Raw genomic sequence first — 24,204 nt, 5'->3', positions numbered from 1 at the left:
ATTACTGTGAACTTTCCAACTACATATACTTAAAGTGTTTTCCCTCTGCATCTTTGTGTGGTTTTTAAAAGTTTACGTTTATTCTTTGTAAAACTTCTGCATCTAGGTTGCGATTTCACTCATTTCTTAGTTTTTTCCGCTCAGACTCATGGTTTATGGTCCTTGTTTGTGGAAGTTGGTTTGACCGATATTGTATTCAAGATAGTGGTTATGACTTCTGTTTTCTTCATGCAGGCTTCCGTGGAATCCTCTTTCGCATCCACTCGTGAAGGAACGTTCACTTACACTTCAAATTCACGGGCTTTATTAAATGTTCGGAATTTGGTTGCCACGCTACCCACTTTTCTCACTGATTCTCTTCTCGCTTCCGGTGCAGGTGGATTTTTAGCAACATAAGTTCAACGTTATCTGTCCCTCCAGATTCTGTTTTGTCATTCTGCTTGTGGCTTCTGTAGATGCTAGTGTGAGACTGTTTGCCCATGATTGGATCGGAGTTGTGACAGATGGAAATCTGTTCCTTTGGCGCCACACGGAATCAAAGGACACCAAGGTATCTGAGGCTTAATCCTTGGATCAATTCATTTTATTGTACGGATTAGAGTCATTTAGAAAGCGTTGCGCAAACGCCCCGTGCTAATGCAACTTTTGATGGCTGCGACTCCTTTGTATACCGCTAAATTAAATGTATCATGAAAACAAATATCACCCCAGTGAGATTTGTAATTTCAGTGACATTTCTGGGTTGGTAAAATGTTTAGGGTCCCATATTCTTTTCCACCAACCAGGTTGTCACATCATCGGCCTGCCACCAGTTTGAGTTGCCATTGATGGCAGACACATCGTCGGCAGCAATGTCAGTGTCGATCTCCTGCTTTGAAGGCGATGGTCGGCCCCGCCTCTGTGCGGCCGCGGTGGCTGGTGTCCTTCGTATCTGGCCACGTGGCGTTTTTGGGGTCGTGGGGCGGTCACAGGTTGTACACGACTTCCTCGACACTCGGCTAAATGTACTGAAGGCCGGTGAAGTGTGTGTAACGATGGAAGAGGGCCCCTATGTATGCCTCATTGTCCCACTTTTTATTCATGTCTTCATTCTAGCGTCTTTGCGTCTATAATGTGGTTAATTTGAGGTTTTCCACTCTCAGCCCGAACTATTTGCGTATTCATTCAATATGAAGATTTCCGATTAATTCAGGAGTGGCTTACTGATTTACAGACGTCTTTCTTTCAGTCGGCCACGTTCCTCCTGGCCACCAATCTTGGTCGTATTTTTGGTGTGGATGCAAGGACCCCAGAGGATCGTGTTTTCATCTTCCTTATTACCGACGGCAGCAACACTGTTGACACTTTTCCGAGCTCAATTCAAATCGGTCCAGAAGAGAGCAACACTAGCCTTCTCTCAGGACTGAGTCGTCGGGTCTCCTCCATCTGGTCTTACGCTACAAGCAAGGTCCCTGGTTTCACCATTACCGGTGCTGGTGCCGCCCCAGCAACCTCCCCCACTGGAGTGAGTTATATTCGTCTCTACGTCAATCTGTCGACTTTTCTGTTCCTCAAATGAATGTTTAGTCCCTGAGTCAAAGCCCTTAAGGCATCATAGAGAATGTAGGTCTGGAAATGGCTTTATTATTGCCATTCAGAACTATTAGACTAAGAGAATAGGTATCAAAATTCCACGAAACTGTAGACTCCAGTTTGTTTTGAATGTCGTATTAGAAGCTTCCTTTGATTGTTGTTCTGCTCGGGAAGTCACAAGCAGCGTGGATGATTCTCCATCACACTGAGAAGGCTCCTTCTTTTATTAGTAGTCATACGTCCTGTCGACTTAGATAGAAATTCTGCTAGACGAATGGAGATTTTCAATACTTGTGTAGTTTCGACCATAATTTTCTGGTTTTTGTAGAAGGTCCTCCGCTTTCTTGTGGCCGCTGAATCACAGAATTCCTGTCACATGATCCTTCTTACGCAGGCTCGTCTCGCGGTTTGGCTCGTTGATGCCGACTTCGAGCATTCGGTAGGCTTATCCCTTGCTGCCTCCCCTTCAGTGTCATTATTTTAATGCTCTGTTTTCCTTCCCATAGCTTCTCTTTAGTCTAGAACTCAACAACGCGAGATACGGTGAGGCTGTGGATATGACCTTCTCATCTCTCTCCTCTCCTGTGTTGTGGCTCCTTCACAAATCTCCCTCTGAAAGGGGGACACTCTGTCTCCTCTCGATGGATGTTAAAGATGAGATGAAGGGCAAGAAACTGCCCCCATCAACTTCATTCTCTGTGGAGGCTGGATCTTCCGACTTCCAGTTGATTGCTTCGCTCCCTGGCGTGCATGCCTATCCATGCATCCTCTTGGCTTTGGTGTCACGGGATACTGGGGTCGTTCACATCGTGGAAGGTGAGATTAATAACCTCTGAGTGAGTCACTGAACAAGTGAATGGGCTAGTGGGTCAAAAAGTCAATTGATGAGTAGTTGAATGGATGTATTGGGGAATAAATGAAGAGGTAGTCGGTGGGATAAATGGATGGGTGGATAATTAAACGGACAGTTGATTGATTGAATGACGCGATTGATAGCTGGAGATAGGTGGATGGGTGATAGATAAAGCAGAGTAAGTGGGTGAGTAAATGGACCATGATTAAGTGAATGCTTTGGCGACTTGCTGAACAAATACTTCAACAAGTGATCGAGCAGGCATATACTAGTCATACCTTTCCCCTTCTAGCTCTGACGGGTCACTGTGTAAGCCAGATAGAATTTGAGCAGACTTCGTCTTTACTAGGGGTAATCAGTGCCCCGCCAAATAGTACCGCGCTCTTCCTTTTTGTCACACGCCAACGCGGTATCTATGCCGTTGTCGGAGAGGATCCCTGTCTATCTACCCTCGACTCTCGTCCTTTCATCGACCAACTCGCTAGGTAATGATTGTAGTTTTATCTCCTATGCATTAAAATGTGTCTAATGCAGCTTCTCCTTGTTCTTCAGAACCACCTCATTAGGTATTGATTCCAATCAACTGTTGGAAGCCCTCTCCAGAATTGCTGCGATTCTCTGGATGGGATTTGAGGAGGAAGCGGAGAACTTGATCACCTCCCTATTCGCTATACCTCGTCGGAGTCAACTCATATCCGCCACTGCCATTGTTATTCTACGTCTCACACGTCTCATCCTCAACTGCCGTCCAGCCAGCGGATCCGACGCTCGTTGGCGTGGAGTGGCTGCGAATAGTGTCCTCGTCTTCGATTTCGCTCGCACTGGGGACTCGCGGTTCACAGCGAAACAACAGGCCATGCAGTGTCTAGGTAGACGTTTCTGGCCCAAAGTGATAACCGCCTTGGCCTCCAATGGTATTGACGCTGGTGGTAGTGGACTAATCGATGCCTCGGCAGTGTTGACGGAGATTTTTTCTCCCCTCCCGGCCGGCGAGGAGGTGAACTTATTCCACCAACGTCGTCACCACGTGCTCAATGCTTTCCTAGCTGGCGCGGAGGTCTGTGAATGTGCGCGTGCACTTCACGCCCGATGGAGAGGGTAGGTCAAGTTGGTCAGTAGGTTTGAAATTTCTGATTTTGGAGTGACTTACATCTATCATCTATACGGCTGCTTTTTTGGAGACTTCTTGAACCGTTGATTATTCGAGCTTCAATTGAATTGACAATAAAATGCGGTCACTATGTTGTACTATGGCAATGGTTAAAAGAACAAGGAATAGGTCCCATCATTAATTGCTCACTTTTTTACTTCCAGACTGAAACAAAGTTCTCTTCTACGCCCCGTGTTCAAGGGTACTGTGGAAGCGGCGGCGCTGGCAGGTGTGGTTCGTGAAGGTGATGCCCATAGCCTTCTCTCTTCGGAGGATATTTTCTTCCAAACCGTAAGTTAATGCCATTTATTCGCCTCTATGTTCAAGTAATCTTGGTAATCTCTGTGTTTTCATTTTTCAAGTGACTTCCTGGGCACCCGTTTGGATAAGATTGATCCGCAAAAGTCATGAATCAGTGAAGTAAATGTTATTTGTTCAGGGTTTTATTAAACAGTAAATTTTCTAGCCTTTGGTGTGAAGTATTGTCAAACTGGGCCCCACCGCTCTAGTCGGCCCTAGACGCTGTAACGTGCGAGTCTAGAAGTAGTTTCAGTATAAATCCACCCAGGGCCTGGCTATCGGTATCATGGCTTAGGTCATTGTCGCGGAAATCAAACCCAAAACACCCCACTCTCTTCTCACCTGCCTCACTTTCATATGATCTGGAACGACGAATCAAAGTGATTTTTCCATTTAACGGTGAAATGAAGTTTCATCGCTTGGGAACAACCGTGTAACTTCATTTGTCGCTATTGTAGGTGACCCTGGTTCCCCATTTCATTGCCAATTTGGCCGAGCACCTTGCTGTGAACGCCAAGAATTGCCTGACTAACCCTATGGAACCCATCGATTTTGTTGCTCGTGCTGCAAAATTACTGACAGTGAGTGACAGGACTGTATTTGAATGTCCAAGTTCCTTAAACACAGCTGATTTGGGGAGGAGACAATGTATCCAGCATTTCTTTCAGGCTAATTTTTGAGATAATCTGATACGTAGAACATGAGGATTCCCTGGAAGAGAAAAGTTGTTAACATCTTGCTTCCATTTGATAAATCGGCGAACTCTTTGTATTCGCCCAATGGAATATTTTACTTCATTTATTTAGGATAGTCTCTCCGAGACCCTCGACTACAGACAAAAGCTGATACCCGCCCTTGAGTCGATCCTCTCCAAAGGATCCTTTGCAGGCGACGCTGAAGGCGCCCCTAGCTGCGACCTCTTTTGTTGGATCACCAGTAGCGATGCGGTACGCAACCGACTTCTTGCTGCTGTAAGTGCAATTTACGCCTGTTCTGCTGATTGCCTGCATGCCTAACCCCTTCCCTGTGTCTGCTTGTCCGTCCGTTCGTCTGTCTTATCAAATCCCTGTCCCTACACCTTTAGCCGAGTGCTTGCCTTTCTGCTTTTATCACCAACTGTCTCCGTCGCTCCGCATATTCGCTTGCTTGCGAGTTTATCTTTTCCAACGTCTATCCGTCGCCTTAACACTTACTTACGTTGTAGTTTGACGCTTTGGTCGAGGTGGTTGCCATCCTGTCCGGAGACGCCGACCGTATGCTGGCGGATGGTGGGTCCCTGAAGCAGGAATGTGCGTGTCGTAGCGTGGAGTTGGCCACCATCCTCCTCCAAGTAGTCCAACAACTTGTCCAATGGCCCAGACACTCGGTCGACCTGGATGCATGGTTCGTAGAATTAAGGACGCGGCTTATCTCCGCTGTGGGTGAGTGGACAGTTGTTTGGTGTTTTCCCACTTTACCTCCCCTTTATTTCAGCAGTTCGGTTAAATTGTGATGATTCCGTAGTACGACATTCGATTTCTGCTGAGCTGTTTGCTTGTCGTCTTCCCTTTAGCCTGGCGCATAAATCGTCCTGAAGCTGCTTTGGACCTAGCCATCCGCTTCCTCGATAAAGAGTTGATGGTTAAGATCTCTGACCACCTCGATAAACGCACTAACGATGGAAAACACCATATTAGCCTCATGAACGCACTCTCCCGATGTCCCTCGGATATCCGACTGGCTGATTACGCCCTCCAGGTAGGCTCCGCTTTTGTCTCTCCTTGATTGACACCCTATAATGGTTTCCCATTTTGTGATCTCCCTCTTGGCAGTGGCACTACTTACATGGCGAGAAGGCGCGTCTTCAGTCGCTGCTTATGATGCTGCAGCAGCGGGAGACGGAGGGAGTGAGAGACGCGGCAGAGGTACAACAAAAACGCCTGACCTCGTCGCCTCGAGCCACTCCCGGTGCATCATCGGTGAAACGGGCGAGACAAACAGTGGAGACGTGTGTTGGTCGATTCCTGCAGCGGCAGGAGGCGAAGGATTTTGCTTGGCTTCATCAGCTTGGAAATAGAGGCTATGGTCAGGTAAAGAAGCAAAAGATGCTTGTTTGTTTATTAGAGATAGAAAAGTAGGTATTTTTTATTTCTTTTGCTAATCATTTGTCTATCCAGTGCTTATTTTTGACCCTATTTTCAGGCATCGAAGGGTCTTTTTGCTGCGGGCATAAGCGAGACTAACTCCCTTGGTCGTCGACGCACCCTGCTTAGTCTCTCCAAACTCTCGTCCATCGCCGCCGGCCAACGTGGAGCTGTCGAAAACGACAACGATGACCTCTCATCACACGGGCTCGTTGACAAGCATCTGGAGGTGCTTCGTCTTCAGGCGAGTCTTTAATTCCGAATCTTGCATTCTCATGCGGCGGGCTTATTACCAATGCATAGAAGAGCTAGTGGCTCGTAAACATTGGTAGAGCACCATGGCACTGAATTTAGTAGATGCGATTTTTTTCTGCCAGGAGGAGTGGTTACGACTAAAGCCATCACATAAAGACGCAGACGCCGCGGTCTGCTCCGCTGCCGAACTCGCCCAGCTCTTTGTTTCGGGGGTGACATCGCCGTCGCAGGATTCGGCGAGGGAGGATCTTCTCGTCGCCTTCTCCGCGGCACTTCGACTGGCTTACTTGGCTATAGAGTTGGACGAAACGGGGGCGACAGAGGTTGCGTCAATGGGAATGCAGCAACAACTACTTTTGCAGGAGATCTGGGCGCAGGCAGTGAAAGTGGATTCGTGCGTTCCCCCCCCCCCCTCTGTTTCTCTCGTCAGATTTCTTCTCGTCACTGTTTTATTTTCCTTTTAGGTGGAAGAAGCCTGATGAGGGTGGGGATTTCAATGAGGCGTGCGAGCACAGCTTCTTCTATGCTCTGCTTGAGCATTGTCTGCTGGCCGGTAAGCTAAATTATACTACGATGGGATATGGCACTCATGGATTTTGAACTCCTCAGCTTTCTTAGGCAGTGGAAGCGGCGGTATTGCCGGTACTTTAAACTGTCTATGTTATCGCAGTAGCTTAAACTGGACCACAATTATCCAATACCTCGATATTCGCCCAATTTTATCAGGTGACAGGAAAATGTCGCGCAGTCTTCGGTAATAACTCGCCGTACCTATATTATGGGATATCGATGTGCTTCAGCCTATAAGTACAGTGTTCTTCACTGGTCGTTTTCGTAAGGTCCGCTCCATCATTTTCGAGCGTACATGAACAGAACCGTTCAATGTTACCTTCCCGCCTGCCGGATAATTGCGGATGAAAACTACTCGCAAAAACCGAGTGTTTAAGAGCCTTTTCGGGAGCAGGCAGGCCTAGTCAATCGGAAGCTCTGCTCGTAACATCTTATACTTTGTAGCACACTCTGGGGGAGGGGGAGGGAACACTGCCCCCTTTGTTCTCACCCATGCATTTCCAAGTGGAAGGACTCTATTGGTTAAATCACAGCAGCACTTGCGATCTCAAGCACTGGCTTTCTCTGAAGCTCCTGTCTCCACTACACTGCTTTAGTTTGTTCTAGGATGGAATCCTTTTTCGAAAATGACAGTAGAGGCACCGGTTAATTCGCATTCCGAGCTTCGAAACCTAGACGCCCAAACGCAAAAAGTCGGACACTGCAGTGACCAACTGATGGCGTTCGATATCAACGAATGTTCAGCAAATTTTATCCTTAACTGTTGTACACGCGTTCCTCTTGTGCTTATCTGGCTTTTGCTTTGAATTTCAAAAGTTGCAGGTCCTTGCCTACTTAGATTTAAGTTAGTAGTACACTCAAAAGCCTTCATTAGTCTTGATAGGAAAACCGATGACATTTCCCACTTGCAGGAGTCATCGAGGCCGTTCTCCCACCAATTAATGATATTCTTGCGTCGGTTGAATCAGAACACGAGCCCCGGCTGCGAATACTCATCGAAAACGCTTACAACTTGGCTTTGAAACGCCACCGCTTACGAAAACCCGACTCCTCCGCTGTCTTCGTGGAAATTTAACTATGTATTCCCTCTTTTTAAGAAAGAAAATAAGGCATTTTAATACAAGATTGGTTCATCCCCTTTCTTCGTTTATTGATTCTTCCTCTTGACACCAGGAGTGTATCATATCTCGTACAGATTGAATCTCCCCCATAGCAGCACCCTGATCTTTCTGGTTATCTATTTTGGAGGAGGCTTCATCAGCTCTAGTCAACCACCTTTTTGCCGAGGCGAATTCTCCTTCATTACCCTCAATCACTGCTCCGGCGCAAAATAGACGGACGAGGGAAAGGGTAGATGCCTGCTGTCGTCTAGCCTCCTCGATCACCGTTCGAAGACTCTCCAAGGCGTCGCTAACGTTGCCGATTCGACTCTCAACATTGGCCAAATCGGCATGGAGATTTAAGCAGTTTTCATGATGTGAGGGGTAGATCCTACGGGCTGATTTAAGCGCGACTTGAAGCTTCTCTCGAGCCTCCTTTAAATCACCCTTCTGAATAAGGAAACTGACGCAAGTAAACGGCACGGAACATATTGATGCACCTACTGTGCGTAAGCATTGGAAACGAGGCCTAGCAAAGCGACATCGTTGATCTGCTTCTCGTTTAGGTCGGAGCCAGGGTTAAGGTCCTGTGATGCATTTGTCATTTGAGTGTCGAAACAGAACTGGAAGCCCGTTGAGGCTTTATCAAAGTCGCCTAGTTTCGAGTACAGGAGGGCCAGTTTGAGGGAGAGTTCCACAATGCAGGCATCTTTGGGATCCATCCCGGCGGCGAGGGAGGAGCGGATGGTCTCAACAAAGAGTTTCTCAGCGTCCAGGTAGTTGCGTTGGAGCAAACGGAGATTAGCTAATTCACTGAAGATTCGAGCTCGACGGCCGGCGTATTCGGTGGGACTTAGTCGGTTAGTCTGTGAGGTATCCGCCAGACGTCGAAGGATGCGATGAAGGATTACGTCTGCGTCGTCATAGCAGTTCTCGCGGATCTTGGTGAAAGCGGCTCTCATGAGAGCGGTAGTCTCCTCCTCAATGGTTGGTTCGTGTGTCCGCGAGAAAGGCAAGATTAGGCACAGTGCACCGGCACCTGGCTTCTGGTGGACATTTCTCGGAAAGTGGCGAAGAGAAGGTTGGATGAATCGGCAGAAGTAATGGAGGAGTAGACGTATTCGTTGAAAATTCATTGTCACTTCACCAGCTACGATAAAGTAAAATTAGATGCCACCATTGAAAGTTCCTTATCTGATGCACTCACGTGAAAAATGGGTAACGTGGAAAACAACCTGACCTATGGAAGAGAATTGATACGATCAAATGAACCTACATTTGCCAGGTTCCCACTAATGTCTACTTTGAACCACGAACCAGCCGCGGCGGTACACCATACAAAACGGAATGGGATGATTCGAAGGAACCGGAAAAGATGGCAAAGAACATGTGGAAGAATAAAACGAGGTAAGGGTACCAATACTATGACTTCAGACCACTCCTAATACTTGCCAAAAATACAAAAGCAGTAGGGATTTTCTTGAACACGTCAATATTTCCCATACTTCTACCACAGACACATTGGCTGCTGGTGGAATTGTCTATGGTAAAAATAGGAAGTTATACGCGTCTAGTTGCATTTCTGAAATTCTTGCTTCAATCCTAGTGAAAAATAGTGAGTTCAAACTCTTTATATCAGGAAGGCGATAATACCGGTGCTAAAGTGGGGGAAAATGTTTCCTATATATGAATAATTAACATGTAAGTGGTGTTGTAGTCAAACGTCTAAATTGGCTTCAAATGCTATTTATTTAAAAGAAATATGTACAAGTTAACTTTGTTTGAAGTACGGCTACCATAAAATTGAACAAACTTCGGATCAATTTAAGTGAGGAAAGGATGGTGATAATGATGAGGCATGAAGTTATGGGAAGATTAATTTTGCGGCGCTGATCTCAATCATCCTTCTGTTCATTTGCTGACGTCACATCTATTGATGATAAGTCTGAATGATTGGTCTTCTTGTGGTTTTCCAACGAACGTGCTTGACAAAAACCGCGATTGCAGAAGGTGCACGAGAAAGGCTTCTTCATGAGATGTGTGTAGCTAAAAAAATAATTCCTTATTAATAAGTACTGTTCCATAAACCCAACTCATTCACCTATCGAACTATCGAACAGTCTATTTAAACTCCAATCCAGCTATTCAACGATGCATTTACTGATTGATCCAAACTTTCATCCGCTCTTCAGGAGAAAACTTTACCTACCACGTGTTCGAGGACTCCAACTCCCATTATCTATTCACCCATACAGGCACTCATCCATACCTAACACACAGATTAGAGAACAAAATCTCGGTTTCTTCTCTAGCATATTCCTTCTATCATTCACCAATTCTTTCCACCACCATCATAACTTATTCATGCAGTCAAGCCTCAGTTACCCAACTCTGGCCTACCTCTCCGCTTCAGTTTCATCTATGAGTCTATCCACCTAGCAATTCTCTGATTTGTTGGATCTACCCGGTAAAGATCCGTCGGTACTGATAAACCTTCCAATCTATACGTGATCCATTCGGCCATTCCGAGTGTCTTCCATCCACAAACCTATTCACTCTCTTCCTACTTTCCATTGATCCACTCAGTCGTTCCGGGTCCTACTCGCATTTATTTATCCCACCCATCCGCTCCATCCGTCTGTGTGTTCACCTCTGGCTCTTCCACCTAACCAATAATATGCATCCTCCCGATTGGGAAATCATTACTTGCGAACCTGTGATCCCTCAAGTGGTCCTTTCGCCGAAATCGTCTCGCGCAGACCGTGCATTCGAAGGGCCGCTCGTCCGTGTGTGTCCTCTCATGAATCGTACGATTGTAGGCCTTCGTGAACCCTCGTCCACAGTGGGAGCAGAGATACGTCGGCGCTGAGCTTCCGTGCGGATCTCGCTTGCGTAGTGGTGCTTTTGCTATAGTAATTGGGGTCCGGAGTGGTCTACGCAGAGGTTTGCTGAACCTAGGATTAAAATTTTTCAAATTTTCTGAAAGTCAAGCATTTGTTGAGGCTAATATTACTGCGTCTTTTAACCAACGTTGGGAACTTCAGTTCCTCGGAATCAATTGGCCTGTGGACGTTGGCACTTCCTCGTTGTTGAATAGCCGAGATGGGAGAAAGAGCAGGAACAGGAGGAGCTGGAGCAAGGGGAAGTGAAGGCATAGAAGCGATGGAAAGAAAAGTGGGTACCACGTCCATTTCACTTTGGATTGGTTGTTCCATAGCGGTGGATCTCCACAAGCGAAAGCAGGTTAGGATATGGTAGAGCTGTAGCAATGTCGTAGAGGTTGAGGCTATAAAACAAGAAGTCCTTACAATTTATTCACGTTCCGGTGTCTCTTGACAACTTCATTTCTTCGTTACCAGCATCATATGTATGCAACGTCGAAGTTTTTTCATCAGGTGTGGCATTTGAAGCAATGGTGATTTCGATATCCCCCTTTCTTGCGGACCTAACAATGTTGCTGCCTGATTGGCTAATTGGGTTAAGGATCCCCTGATCTGACCTAATGTGGACAGCAGCTCAACTCAGGTAGGTGCTCAAGACTGTGATCTAATTCTTATGGAATGTGATCTTCAGAATGCCAATCTCCAAAACTAGCAAATCAAAGTCGTACTTACAGTTTACTTGAAACGGCGCCTCTGGTGAGGCCAAGGGAATACGCGTCTCCTCCACACTACAAATGGGCGAAGAGAAGTAGCTCTTGACACTCTCCTCCAATCTGGATGTTGTTGCGGAGACAGAGGAGAGACTCAAGTCTAACGGTTCCATCTCCGCCTCTATATCGTCCAGTCCTTCCGAGGGGGTTGGTGAGGCGGCAGACAGACTTATCTTCGCATGCCTACAAGAGATAAAGCGGGAAGGGTTTGAGAACTTACTCAGTGGATGCTTGCACCATGCCTGTTGTGAATGGTGGTATTAGTGACCACGGCGCTATGGGAGCAGCTCTTCTTATAGCATTGGGGACAATGCCTGGCTCTGCTCTCCCTTACTGATTATGCTAATCACCATTGCGTGCTGCGCGGGCGCACGAGATCTTACCACTACAAGCACCAGATGGGATAACATCTGCCCTGTGTTATGGATGAGGTGAGACTAGACACCTCTAGCTGGTGATGATGATGGGCGTCATAGTCCTGAACGGAACAGATTTATAGTGCCAGGTCTGATAACCTCATACCATCCTCGGTAGGGGCTGTTTGATGTTGCCGTCTGACACCGTAGCAGAGCCCACGACCGCAGAAGAAGCTGTCACCAGTGGTGAAAAAATGACTAGGAACATGGTAGCGAACAGCATGCCACCTGCTTGCAGTCTGATTCATGGGAGAGTTAAAGGACGGTATTGAATTAAGCAACCGTCACACGCCCTTTTTCAATGCTTCAGAATGTGGAGGTGGCTACCATGCCCGAATTAATGGCATTATCAAAAGTCTGAGTGATCCTTCAAGGTGTTTTAAGACATACAAATCAGGACCAAAGTTAATAGGAACCGCTGACGTAAGAACCCCATGACACCAGCGGTAGCCCTTAAATCGCGAATGCCCTCTCCACCCCCACCACCGGATATGGTTATCCCCAACACAACTCCAGGGCCATTATTGCTCTCTTGGAGTTGGTTCACTTGCCTCCGAGGTATTTTTTAATGATACGACGAGGCGTGTGTGTAAGAAGGTAAAAAAATGGGAAGAGCTGAGTACAAATAGTATGAGTGGAGCACTCTGCCACTGTCGTGCAGACCGAATAGAGCCAGTTAAAGAGGTTTCGTGTTGTCGTTTCCCTTACCAAAGTATATATTATTCCGTCTCAGTATCAAACTACCCTTATCGCAGTGGGCATGGCATAGATCGTGGAGGCTGGGGCGGTGAAATTGACTGAACTCTAGTTCAAGGCCGTTAGTTCGACCCCTCCTATTAGTTGGGATAAGACTACAGCCTCTACATCAATTAATTAGGTGTGCAACATAAACAGACTTTTACCAGATCGCCTATTGCCTATTATTATTACCAAAAATTGTGGGGCAAACTGGGGACAGATGGTGACGTGTGGTAAAGGTGTTGGGGCCAGTGCTTATGCAAATTCAGGGGACAAGCCACAAGCCTGTGTGCATGCGAGCAAGCGCAGGGCATCTGGAGCAAGGACATTAGCATTTAATGGAGCTGTTTGCACGCCCAGCGGACACACACAGGCACAAACTCTCCCTCTGACCCCGCCGTCCGCATACATTTACTCCTCTACCTCCTCCTCTATCCCCAACTGCCTCTATTTCCCCTAGCAACGATCGTTATGGGGCAACCGTAGTTGCGTTTGCATAATTATGGTAGGGTTTCAGGGTTGATAGCAGTAATCATCGTCATTCCAATTACCCAATGCCTCATTTCCACCAGAAAAGGGTGAATTTTTGCCTCGTATCTACTTTTGAGAGCGTTCATCTAACCGCAATATCAATTTTACTGATTTTTCACTAGTACTGTTAGACATGGGGAGCAGAATTGACTGATATGAACTGACCTAGTTGAGAGAGAGAAATCAACAGGTATTTGCGGTCATGGTACCCTGGTACGGCTCTGAATTACAATACTTATCGTTTGAAACCCTTACTCAAATCCCACATAAATAATATTTCAAAAGATGTTTTGATGGCGCAAAATTACAAACAGAAAATTATCAGACTTCGATTCTGTTACAATAATCGACAGTCCTTCGTTAAACATAACCCGCGTCCACTCTACTAGAAAAGATTTGGACCATTGCGCTAGAGGCTTTTAAATTACTTAATTAACATGTCCCTTTAAGGTGATGCACTAGTTGGCTCCGAGTAGCATAAGGGAGTGCACGCAGGCTACAGCTGCGGCCAGTCGGCAAGGGGCATTTTAGCACTCTGCACTGCCACCTGATTAGTGGACAGTTCAGGGATGGCAAAACTCGCTCAAACCTAAAAGGAGTAGTTATGATATACTTTCTCTAACTGAAAAAGTAGGGCTGAAAAAAACGTAGCCTAAATATATAGTCTAATTATGTTCCGAAATGTTCTACATATAATTTCATTCTATTTCATCGTCAAGTAAGCAACAAATTGGGTGTCCGTCTTGGTTCTTATGTAGCGTCCTGAGACTCCCTGAAGACGAAAGAAGACACGATACTCGGGCAGTGTATATGTTCAGCGCAGAGAAGGCGTCTGGGCTACTGGCATGACCCGAAAGGCCAACCCACCCAGCGAGGTACAAGGGGACTAATTCAAAGTACAAAGTGGCGCCTCACCAATGCTGAGGGACAAACCACTATCGTATTACACTTAAGCCGTGTCGGCTGGGCTCCGGAACATGCCAGTAGCCCTAATCGCTCCTAAACGTCGATAGTACATACACTGCCCGAGTATTATTTCTTCATCCGCCTTTGGAGATGTCTCAGGATGTGAAGCCAGATTATTAGCAGAATGGTAGACATATCAATGCCCTAGGAATTATTGGCAAAAAAGAGAGGCTGAAAAATTCGAAACTAAAAGACAATGACTCGAACATGCTAATTATGCAATATGAGGCAATATAAGTAGAATGTTCGATTATATTCCCTAAGTGTTAAAAAAATAAAACGCCTGATCCATACTTTGACAGTATAGCAATTTTTGAAAAATGTAATAATTTTTTAAATCTGATCTTTAGTTCGCTTTGTGTAAACCAAAAATTTTACATACCGTGATTTCTCTTGCTTAAATGACGAGGTTGTTAAAAGTTATTGCGTGGCAAAGAAGAAGGCCCCTCAAACCATAGCTTGTGTAGCTTTAGCAATGTTTATTTCCAAACACTGTTTTCGAATAAAAAAGTTAAATTGCTATCGTATCTTGTTTTAGACGATCGTGTGCTTTGCGGGTTTTCATTGTATGCTTGGCGTGGGAGGCAATAGAGGGGTGGTACTTTAGTGATATGCTACAGCGATCTAAAATGCAACACATTTTAGTAATTTTATTCGTCCCTCCATGAGGCCAGCTTGTCTTTTGATTTTTGGCTGTTTTTGCAGCCCTTCATTTTTTGTCACTTCTCACTTTCACCAAATCTGAATTTATCACCTGTCACATTAATTAGTAAAAGTCGTCTCTGTAGATAACATTATTTAGTGTTTTAGATTGTGGTTTTTTCTTGATCGTTTGGGTTTGCTTCTTTAGACCGGCGGAGTCGTATTTTTGATTGTTTCATTTTTTTAATTACACAGTTCTACTTACTGGGTGCTAAGTCTTTTTAACGTTAATAAATATTCTTCCTGCTTCTTAGCGCTTCTTTGATGTAGAAGCTAGTATTGTCAGCCTCAGTCGTCTAGTCTTTGAATCGTTAACTACTGTTTTCTGTTTAGAATACATCAAATTATCACCGCACTTTTGATCCTTTGCAGCTATTATGCATAACCGGTTTGCCAAAACTGACGAGGATCTGCTTTGGTAAATACTGCACCTACTCTTCATCTACGTACTTCAGGGAGCAGGCTGAATTTCTTAAAAATCCTCGCGCTGATCACATTGTAATCACCGTCTCCACCAGCAGTCATTCCCCACGCTTCTCCTATAATGACCAATACTCATCTTTCTTGGGATCTCCTGTCAGTTCTCAAGTTGTCGTAAGTGTCAAGTTGTTCATTCGTTTTTCTCCGTAGGAGCACCGGTTTTCCCCCGACAACACGGTTTGTGCTTCCGATGAACTGATTCACAGAGGTAGTGGTCAACCTTATGTTCCTCTTTTGGGTGAGAACATTACCGATACTGATCTGCTCCGTTGTGCTGGCCGGTTAGATTCAAAAAGTTCCTCTGGTAGGCCTAAAACTCGAAGTCTCTTTGCTAAACAGCTGCTGGCAGCTAAAGAGGGCGTAGCTTTTAAAGCCGATGCCGCTTTAAAGCAGCCCAGGAAGGAAGTACCAAAGCGTAAGTTTGAACTATGATTTTCCAAGTTGTTATATGCTTCCCTTGTTGATGGAGAAGGACTTCCATCTTGTTCTCATCTGTATTTCTGGTAGTTATTTTGCCCCCTGAAGTTGATCAATCATCCCAAATTCATGCTTTATATATGGCACATTATGGCCTCCTTTTGGTTCAGTAGTGAGTTTTAATTTTCACTCGATGGAAATTTTACCATCGGCGTTTTCCCTTTGATTAGTGTCGGAATCCCTTCAAAAGTTGGCTGATACTGGACCAACTGTGATTCGCCATCAGCAAGGCTTCGCAGCCAATGAGATTGTGCGGATCCACGAAAACAACATTAACTTGCTTTCACAGCTCTCAGAGGCGGAGATATTACGGGAACGGGAGGCCATCATTGCTTCCGCAGGTTTTCCAGCTAATTTTTGGTTTTATGTAAACTTAAAAACCGGCTAGGTAATTAAGCTCAATACTTATTCGATCATGAAGTGACTGAAGCATTTCAGTGTGGGGTGAGTTATGAGAGAAGCACGATTAAGTACGATCGGTCAATACTAAGATTTTGGAAGATTCTTGTGCGACTACATGGACGTAGTCGAGCTAATTTAATCAGTAGGTCAATGTGTACACCATATCTTTAATGCTAACTTGAAGATTATGATGAAGTTTCATTGTTCGATGGAGTTTTCCCTTTGGAGTGTCGGCGTTTTATTATTCGTTGGCTAGAACTACTGACCTCAGCATTTGGTCTCAGTGTATTCAATCCTATTTACGGCAAATCCTTCTGTAGAACATGGTTTCACAGTGAAATACCTGATCCGGCTTAATGCATCTCTTGTTGAGATGTGTGCGTTAACGTCGTGAATACGTTTCTTTTTGTAGACCCAAAAGTCATTTCCTTTCTCATGCACAAGAAAGGTAGGTCCAGAAGTTCCACTGATTTACAAATTAAACTTGCCCATAAGATTTTTGAAAAATTATAAGATTTGAATTCTACGGGGATACCTGTTGTTTATTCTTCAATAGCATCCATTTTATATTTGAAATTCAGTCAGATTAAAATAGCACACCTCTTACTCACTTTTTCAATAGCTCTTAGACATGGAGTACCGTTGGAAAAGGGAGACGACGTCCATCAGTCATCAGGAAGTACCGAATCATCTGCCCAACCCGACGCAAACTCAATTCTCGCCTCGCTTGGCATTGAACCAAACCCCTTGATCCCCCACATGGATGTGGTTGAACCAGAAAAACTAGCGTGGATGCAGGATCTTCCGCACATCGAAAAAGCACCCACAAAAGAGGTCAAAACCGCAAGCATCTCTTTATCGAAGCCATGTGATGCTAGATTCGACCTTGAAGGCCGTGTGGTCCCCCCTGATGCAGATATACCCACTTACTTGGGTCTGCATCATCATGGAGACGAACCTGAGGTGTGTTAAAACTGTTCTGGTAGGTAGTCTTAATATTCTCCTCGAGACGGGTATAACTCACACAGTGATTTTCCATCAAAACGTCAAGACTTTGGTCTTGCTTCATTACCGGCCCCTGAGCAGAACTGAAGATTGGGGAGTTTCCTCAAGTCGGCGCACTTTTGATAGTTTCATTCACTTTTGAGCTTTCACTTTTCTTTTGTGACGTATAGGTGTAATACCCATCTAGAGAGATAAAGACTTTTGTTCCCTTGGAGTTGATGAACTTTACGCTGCCACCATCGTACCGTTTGAGTCATTCCTGAAGACACGACAACCCCAACCCGGAAAAAAATTGCAGAAGGGCTGGGAGACTAATGGCTTCAACGACAAGAGCAGTCAATTCATATAGAATTAAAGGAAGTATTTTTGGTTAAAACTTAATTCTGCTCCTCCCCTATCTTATTCAGCGTGGTGGCTACACAGTTGGAGAGCTATTCCATCTGGCCTCCTCCAGCCAGCCCATCCAACGACGCCTCGCTGTCTCGAGTCTGGCTGCAGCACTGGCTGCTTCGCGTCGTGGACATCATGCCTCGTTGCTGCAGGCGCCCAGTCTCCTCCCTTCCCTCCTTACTCGTCCTTCGGGGATCTGCTTCCTTCTTCGCTGGGCTCTGGATCAATGCATCAGCGAGGCCACACGCGCCTCTGCTGCTGTCGGTGGCAACAGTGGTGGCGTTTCCATAGCTCTGATTGGCGAGTGTTTCCGCGCGTTGAATAACTTGCTGGTGGACGAGCGAGGCGAAGTGAGATGCAAATCTTCAGCATGGGAAGTGACGAGTAACGTATATTCTTTATTTGCACAGATGCTTCTGGACGAGGCATTCGACTGGTCAAGTGAATGTCGCAAATCCATTATAAACCTCTCTCCATCTGCAATGACCCGGAGTCCGCACAAGTTTCGCCTGAAGGTGGCGACAGCAGCAACGTTAAATGATGGAACTGATGGGAAGTTGGACCACGCGGAGGCGATGGCGGCGGACCCTGTGGGCTGTCTGTTCGCTCAGACCAATCTAGCAGCCCGAATCAGTTGGATGCTCTCGCCCAGCCCTGGTCTTTGCCTACCTCCTGACACCGTTGCTCACGCTCTCCCTGCTCTCCTAATCGTCGCAGCTAGACATTCTGCTGCTCTGGCTCTGTTGGTACTTCCTAATTGCCTTTTGGAGTGGCTTTTTTATTGGAAGAGGTGCTTTGTCCCAGGTTTTCATGCCAACCATGATTTCGACCGCTAGTGGACTCAGATTTGTCATTCTGAAATCCTTTAATTGTCCATTCTTAGGATTTCAGTTGCAGTTTCCTATAGACCCTTGTGAATTCATGCCACTCATGGGATTATTTTTGTGTTTGCCATTGACCTAGATAACTTTATGGGCAGTTAGGTAGACAATCGTAGGACTATTTGCCTTCTTGGTCTCCGTCCGTGCTTATAGACGCGTCATTTAACCTTGTTGTCTCAGTTTCTTATGACAGATGGGGATGTCGAATCATGGGATCTCGTTCCTCCCAAATGGGATCACTTTTATAAGTGTATTCTTCCTGTTTTGAAGCTGTTAATCTTCCCGTTCCGGGGTTATTGACCATGTTCTTTAGGTATGGGAAGGTGTCGATTCTTGAGGCTTCTCGTTCCCACTTCATTTATCCCACTGCTACACGCCTCTATTTAGGAATTCTGGATCCACTTTGACAATTTGGTTTGACTACGGTTACACTATTTTTGACGTACCGGCATCATGTATGTGGGACACTGGTAGCGAGTGAATCAACAAGATCTACTCAATCATGCCGCCTTACACCTCTCCTTTAGATTTACAAGACACCCCATTTAATCGCCTCCCTCACTGAGCACTTCCTTCCTCTTGCATGGAACGATTTGGACACACCCCAATGCCACAACGACCAACTCTCCAATGCCTACGGTGTTCCTCTCCCCCGAGTGCTCAAACTAATGCGCGTCCTCGCTCAACACAGCACTAATCTGCGACTAATGCTGGTAACTGACTGGTGTCTTGTTGAACGCTGCCTCGCCTATCTACTCCGCCTTCCTACCGCTCTGCCTCCTAAATTTGGCGTTCTTCTTCAATTGGAGTCACTTCGATGTCTGTCTGTGTGTCTGGAAGAACCGAAACCACCATCGAAAGCTGTTGACCTCACCGGGTAGCTAGGTTTTCAATGATCTCTCAGTTTGCACGCTTTAGGCGGGCGTTAGATGGGCTCGTGGCAGCTGCACAGACGGTGATGGAAGGTGAAAAGAAAGAGGACTGTCTCCGGATCGCATGGTCATCGTTCTTCGCTAACGTCATAGTGCCGCGTTTTTCACAGTAAGCTGCCTCTGCACTTGATACGCTTCCATTCGGGTTAATATTTACGTTACTTGAGTATTTGATTAACTGTATCTACGCAATCTCATAGTACGGCGTCGTGGTTACTTAGAATTGGCCAGCAGACCTTCATTAGTCGAAATGGAACAGCGACCACGTGGGGCACCGGAGGTGTTTATGTGATGGAATTACCTTATTGTCGATTATGAGGATCAATACAGAGACTTTCACGGCATTCCAGGAATTGGTCTATGGTCTTTTATTCTTTCTGTACCCATATAATGGAACTAGTTCCATACTCGCGTCTTATAACGCCTTCAGGTGGTAACTTGGAAGCTAAAATTTCTTTAAGGTACCTCTCTAGTGGCCACTTCGAGCGTATTCGCGCTTGGGCGAAGGGATTATCTGAGGAGGTCGCGTTAAGCGTAAGTATCTAGTTCACTTTACCCATATCACCCCGCTGCATTGTTTGTGAATTTGCAGGAGGATGAGGGGGAGGAAGGGAGGAAGGCTCTTCCACCTGCATTGATTGCTGTCACTGTGCACCTCTTGAAGGCACTGGGCATGGAGGAATTGGTGAGCCTGCATTTCCTTCCCACATCAGGAAATCTTTACAACCCAAGGCTATCCACATTGCGAACTGATAGTCTGCTTACTTTGTAGACAACTATTCGAAAATGTGTTTTTCAGGGCCCATCTTGGAACAGGATTTTGAATCATTTTATCAGGTTAGTGCCTGACTTCGAATTCTAAGGTTGCTTTATTGTGGGTCAAGTGATGTACATCTTTTTATTTGTTGTCTTTTGGTAAAATACCGCAATATTTCAGTGACTGAGCACTAAGCAGGCTTCGCGATCGGCGCCTTTTGACTTGATCCCGCCTCTTTGATCATTTAATCAATCTATCTCACTCTGACAAGCTTCAGTTCAAATGCAAGAACTGGTTACGTTTCCTAACTAGCCTTCCTACCTTGATTGGTTCCAAACTATCCGAACAGACACCAGTCAGTCCTCACCGGGTTCCCCCAGAAAACTTCCCACGCCGACGTTTTGGCGCCTGGCGTTGGCTCAATCTACACCAACAATGACCCATCCGCCTTCACTACCGATGTAATCTTCGAATCAGGCGAAAACGAAGACCTCCTCTTTCCCATTACTGTCTCATCTGCCCCACCCTGTCTTCCTGATCTGGGAATGTCTACCTGTCTTTTCTACCGCGGACCCTGTACCGCTAGCAGCGAGTCCTCCGCCACCCTTCCTGCCATGTGGTGGCCGTCCTCCACCCACTCACTCTATCCTCGCGACGTTGTGGAGCCCCTCGACTTGGCTCCACCGAGACCGGCGATCTGGCCGAGCTTTCTGCCTTTAGTGGAAGCGGCAGTGACGCTTGGAGATGTTGATCTAACCCCTTGGTGTAGTCAGCTAACTAGGTTGCGTGTGCCCCCGGTGGTGGAGAAAGCGTGTAGTACCGGCACCCCTTTGCCACATGGCATGATGGCGATGGAAACTGCGATGATGCAAAGATATCTTCTTGCTCAATGGGTAGGTGGTCGAAGATATTCGTTTAAGTCTTTGTTGCGGCTGAGTCCTATCCAAAGATGCAAGAGGATGCTGGAGATGTGATGGTGGATTGCTGTCAGCTTTGGCATGAACGCGACGCTACGTTATCAAGATCGTTACCCCAGTCTGCAAAGACTGAGAGATCCTCACAGCTAAACGTCTATTTGAAACATGCATTTTTGACGTGCTCCATGTGGTCTACCATAATAGCATAATCGGTTCTTTGCAATTCACTCACGAGCTAGGGATAATCTCATTGATTTCCTTAGGTTCCAAGTTGCGTTTTCTTTGTAGGCTGGATTGTGCGAATTCACTGACTTGGTGCTGTTCCACAGCCAGCCCACTTTGTATGCCAATCACTGCTCCGCTTTCCTTGTTCTCTCTTAGAGCGATTCGAAAGAGGAGGGTCTGTGGTGGGCCACCTTCCACCTCCTTCCCTACCACTTCTTTGGGCAGGAGGCATTGCTCATTGAACTTATGCAGAAAGTCATCTTCCCTGTTTACGACCTGACTCCGTGAGTTTTAATATTGTTGGTGCATCAAGGATACGCCATACTACGGAAGCTATTTCTTTTCTTTCTTCAGCATCGAAAGGGGCTTCTCTGCGGAAGTTATGAATGCTCTTCCTCCTTGGCCTCCAGTTCATGAGTCGTTTTCAGTTGGTCTGGCCTTCCATGGGCATCGGGTTTATGTGGAATACTTCATCAAGTTGTTAGAAGGCTCCAGACCCGGTAAGTCGTGGTTTTAATTAAAACTTCTTGCTAGTTTAGTCTTCATCCGTTTTCTGATCATTATATGCTGTTAATTTGTCATAGCCTTCTCGCAGTATACATTAGTGGCGGTAGAGGAAGTGGGTGATGTTACGGATGAACGAATGGAATGACATCAGAAAAGTGGCATAGTCCCTTCCCCACATTCGACATCTAGTGTGGAGTTCTGAACTCATAGAGCTTCAAAATAAAGCAGCTCATCTAGATTCCTCTAGATCTTGTATCTACTCGGTGAAATCGGGGTTGTTGTTTTATCGGAGTGAGAAATTGCCCTCTAGTAACAAGTTATTCTAAGCAACTTTTTCCTTTTTTTTGAAGAAACCCAAGGGACTTACGAAGTTCTCAAAACCCGCCCCAGTTGTGATTTCATCCTACCTGATGACTGGTTCTACATGCCTCTCCTGGAGGCCTATTTTTGGGGCTGTTATCAGCATACCTACGAAAACGAAGTCAAAATAAGTTCCATTGAGTGCAGTCAAAGTGATTCTGAGGTCTGCGAGGATTATGTTATCCAACACTTCTTGACACTGTCTTTTCTAAACTCTCCTCCCTGACGTGACTTCAGGCCTACCTGGTGAAAGCCACCGCCTGTTTGGGTTGGATTCATCGACTGGTGAGTCAACATTCGCCACCACGTTGCTTCCCGAAGTCTCGTGAGCTTTCCGCTGGTGGGCACTTGGCTCGCCTCTGCTGTGCTATTTTGGCCTACCAAGGGGCGGGAGCGCTGTGCTTTAACGCCTCGGGTGCCATTATCGCGGAACTGATCAGTCTACTGGCATCAAAATTGGATCTGGGAGAGATGAATCGAAATCCCGGGGCATACCTTCCGCTGGACTTGCTCTCGCTTTATGACCTGTGAGTGGAATCCGGTTCGTGCTTTTGTTAGATATGTAAACGTTCCAGTTAAAGCGATTTGGCCAAACAATGCGCCTTGTTGAAAGTGGTGAAAAGGTGGAAAATTTTGACATGGCTTTTCTCTTCCATATCTTGGTGCGAGTCCAAATTGAGCTTCACTTTTGGACCTAGATTCATTGACTTGTTGGAGCACTACGCCGCCGTCTCCTACTCCTCCTCAATCTTTGGTAACCTTCTACTTCTCTTCCTTCAACCCACCGTGCTACCTCCCAGCTATCGACGTGCTCTGTGGGGAGAGCACCAATCCGCACTTCGCGCCTTTCAGCTCTCTCCTGTGGAGGCAAGTTCGCCTTCCATTTTCTCGACTTTCGTTTCTTCTTCTAGGTCGTTCTGCCAACCGCCATCTATGAGAGATTATTCGAACCTTTGGAGACGGATGAGGGCGTGCTCCGCGCCTATGCCAGCGCTCTATGCTCCGGAGTAGTGCATCCCACTCGGCAACCTCTGGCGGCTCTCATTGCGATGCATCATCTCAATCGGTGGGTTGTTCAAATAGTTTCGTTCTTTTTGTCCTCAACTAGTGTCTGAAACATATTCCAGGCTTCCAAGCGTTTCTTTTTCTTTCCATCTAGGAATATCTACCTAGTGAATGCTGTAGCAGAACATGGCGCGTTTGTACGACAGCTCGCAGCTTCGCTTCGCTTCATCAATTCGTGTGGAGTTCATGGCCACAGTAAGATGGAGCAATTAATCGATTTGCTACGGCGCTACAAAAGGCCGATGGTGCGGAAACCTTTACCTGCGTCGTCTATTTCCGATCTTATTCGGCCGACGTACGTCCCTCTATCCGCTACTGGTGGTGGTGTGCAGATCACGGATCTGATGGAGCTCTATGGAGAGAAGGAAATGCCTCCTTCGAGGGTAAAAAAATGGGAGGAATTCTTGGGGAAATAAAACATTTTTTTGTAACGAACGGAATTTTTCGTTCCTGTTCCTAGCATTTGCGAATTCCGCTCTGTCAGAGTCGCGGGCTCTTAATTACTAAGTGATCATGGGTTTTTTATCAGTCTGCCGTCATTGCGAATGCCATTGGGAATTGTGTTGCTTGAGAAAACCGAGTTCGACTCCCGTGCTGTTTGCTGTAAGTCGCTGCGATTGCGGGGATCTATGTACTGCGTAAGCACTTGTTTATGCATGGACAACAAAGTAGAAGACTAAGTCAGTGTACATGTTTAGATTTTTAAGCTCGAAATTGTTGGGGCTGGGTGATTTCGGACACCTTTGCTGATAAGCATAAGTGTAGTACGATAGTGGTTTGTCCCTCAGCATTAGTGAGGCGCCACTTTGTACTTTGAATTAGTCCCCTTGTGCCTCGCTGGGTGGGCTGGCCTTTTGGGCCATGCCAGTAGCCCAGAC

General features: G+C 46.2%; 4 protein-coding genes across 4 annotated transcripts; 2 read left to right on the top strand and 2 right to left on the bottom strand. All coding sequences in view use genetic code 11, as the record gives it.

Moving 5' to 3' along the window:
• Window positions 1-210: 210 nt before the first annotated feature.
• On the top strand, window positions 211-7,898 carry EGR_03913 (hypothetical protein; the record flags this gene model as incomplete). The annotated part of the gene is made up of 18 exons (XM_024493162.1): window positions 211-376; window positions 456-550; window positions 786-1,052; window positions 1,229-1,504; window positions 1,901-2,011; window positions 2,079-2,388; window positions 2,718-2,910; window positions 2,978-3,523; window positions 3,740-3,866; window positions 4,334-4,456; window positions 4,682-4,846; window positions 5,080-5,296; window positions 5,428-5,612; window positions 5,687-5,944; window positions 6,057-6,227; window positions 6,376-6,647; window positions 6,718-6,806; window positions 7,735-7,898. The coding sequence occupies 18 exons, from the start codon at window positions 211-213 to the stop codon at window positions 7,896-7,898; spliced, it is 3,735 nt and encodes a 1,244-aa protein (XP_024352434.1).
• A 55-nt stretch (window positions 7,899-7,953) lies between these two features.
• On the bottom strand, window positions 7,954-9,260 carry EGR_03912 (Tetratricopeptide repeat protein; the record flags this gene model as incomplete). Its single annotated transcript, XM_024493161.1, has 3 exons — window positions 7,954-8,386; window positions 8,428-9,073; window positions 9,227-9,260. 3 exons carry the CDS (start codon window positions 9,258-9,260, stop codon window positions 7,954-7,956), a joined length of 1,113 nt encoding a protein of 370 aa, XP_024352433.1.
• Window positions 9,261-9,818: 558 nt separating this feature from the next.
• Window positions 9,819-11,815, bottom strand: EGR_03911 (Protein odd-skipped-related 2-A; the record flags this gene model as incomplete). Its single annotated transcript, XM_024493160.1, has 5 exons — window positions 9,819-9,969; window positions 10,638-10,877; window positions 10,954-11,209; window positions 11,538-11,758; window positions 11,796-11,815. 5 exons carry the CDS (start codon window positions 11,813-11,815, stop codon window positions 9,819-9,821), a joined length of 888 nt encoding a protein of 295 aa, XP_024352432.1.
• A 3,490-nt stretch (window positions 11,816-15,305) lies between these two features.
• EGR_03910 (RNA polymerase II-associated protein) lies at window positions 15,306-23,837 on the top strand (the record flags this gene model as incomplete). Its single annotated transcript, XM_024493159.1, has 20 exons — window positions 15,306-15,346; window positions 15,384-15,522; window positions 15,559-15,823; window positions 16,056-16,226; window positions 16,910-17,250; window positions 17,700-18,032; window positions 18,093-18,428; window positions 19,091-19,440; window positions 19,482-19,604; window positions 19,957-20,029; window positions 20,088-20,180; window positions 20,633-21,145; window positions 21,551-21,678; window positions 21,749-21,894; window positions 22,252-22,424; window positions 22,499-22,788; window positions 22,960-23,122; window positions 23,173-23,327; window positions 23,421-23,709; window positions 23,787-23,837. 20 exons carry the CDS (start codon window positions 15,306-15,308, stop codon window positions 23,835-23,837), a joined length of 4,173 nt encoding a protein of 1,390 aa, XP_024352431.1.
• Between the last annotated feature and the right edge of the window lie 367 nt (window positions 23,838-24,204).

This window comes from Echinococcus granulosus (genome assembly GCF_000524195.1).
Source record: "Echinococcus granulosus chromosome Unknown EG_S00022, whole genome shotgun sequence".
NCBI classification, from domain to species: domain Eukaryota; kingdom Metazoa; phylum Platyhelminthes; class Cestoda; order Cyclophyllidea; family Taeniidae; genus Echinococcus; species Echinococcus granulosus.
Note: the sequence above shows the minus strand (reverse complement) of the source record. Positions and strands in the feature narration are given on the sequence as shown.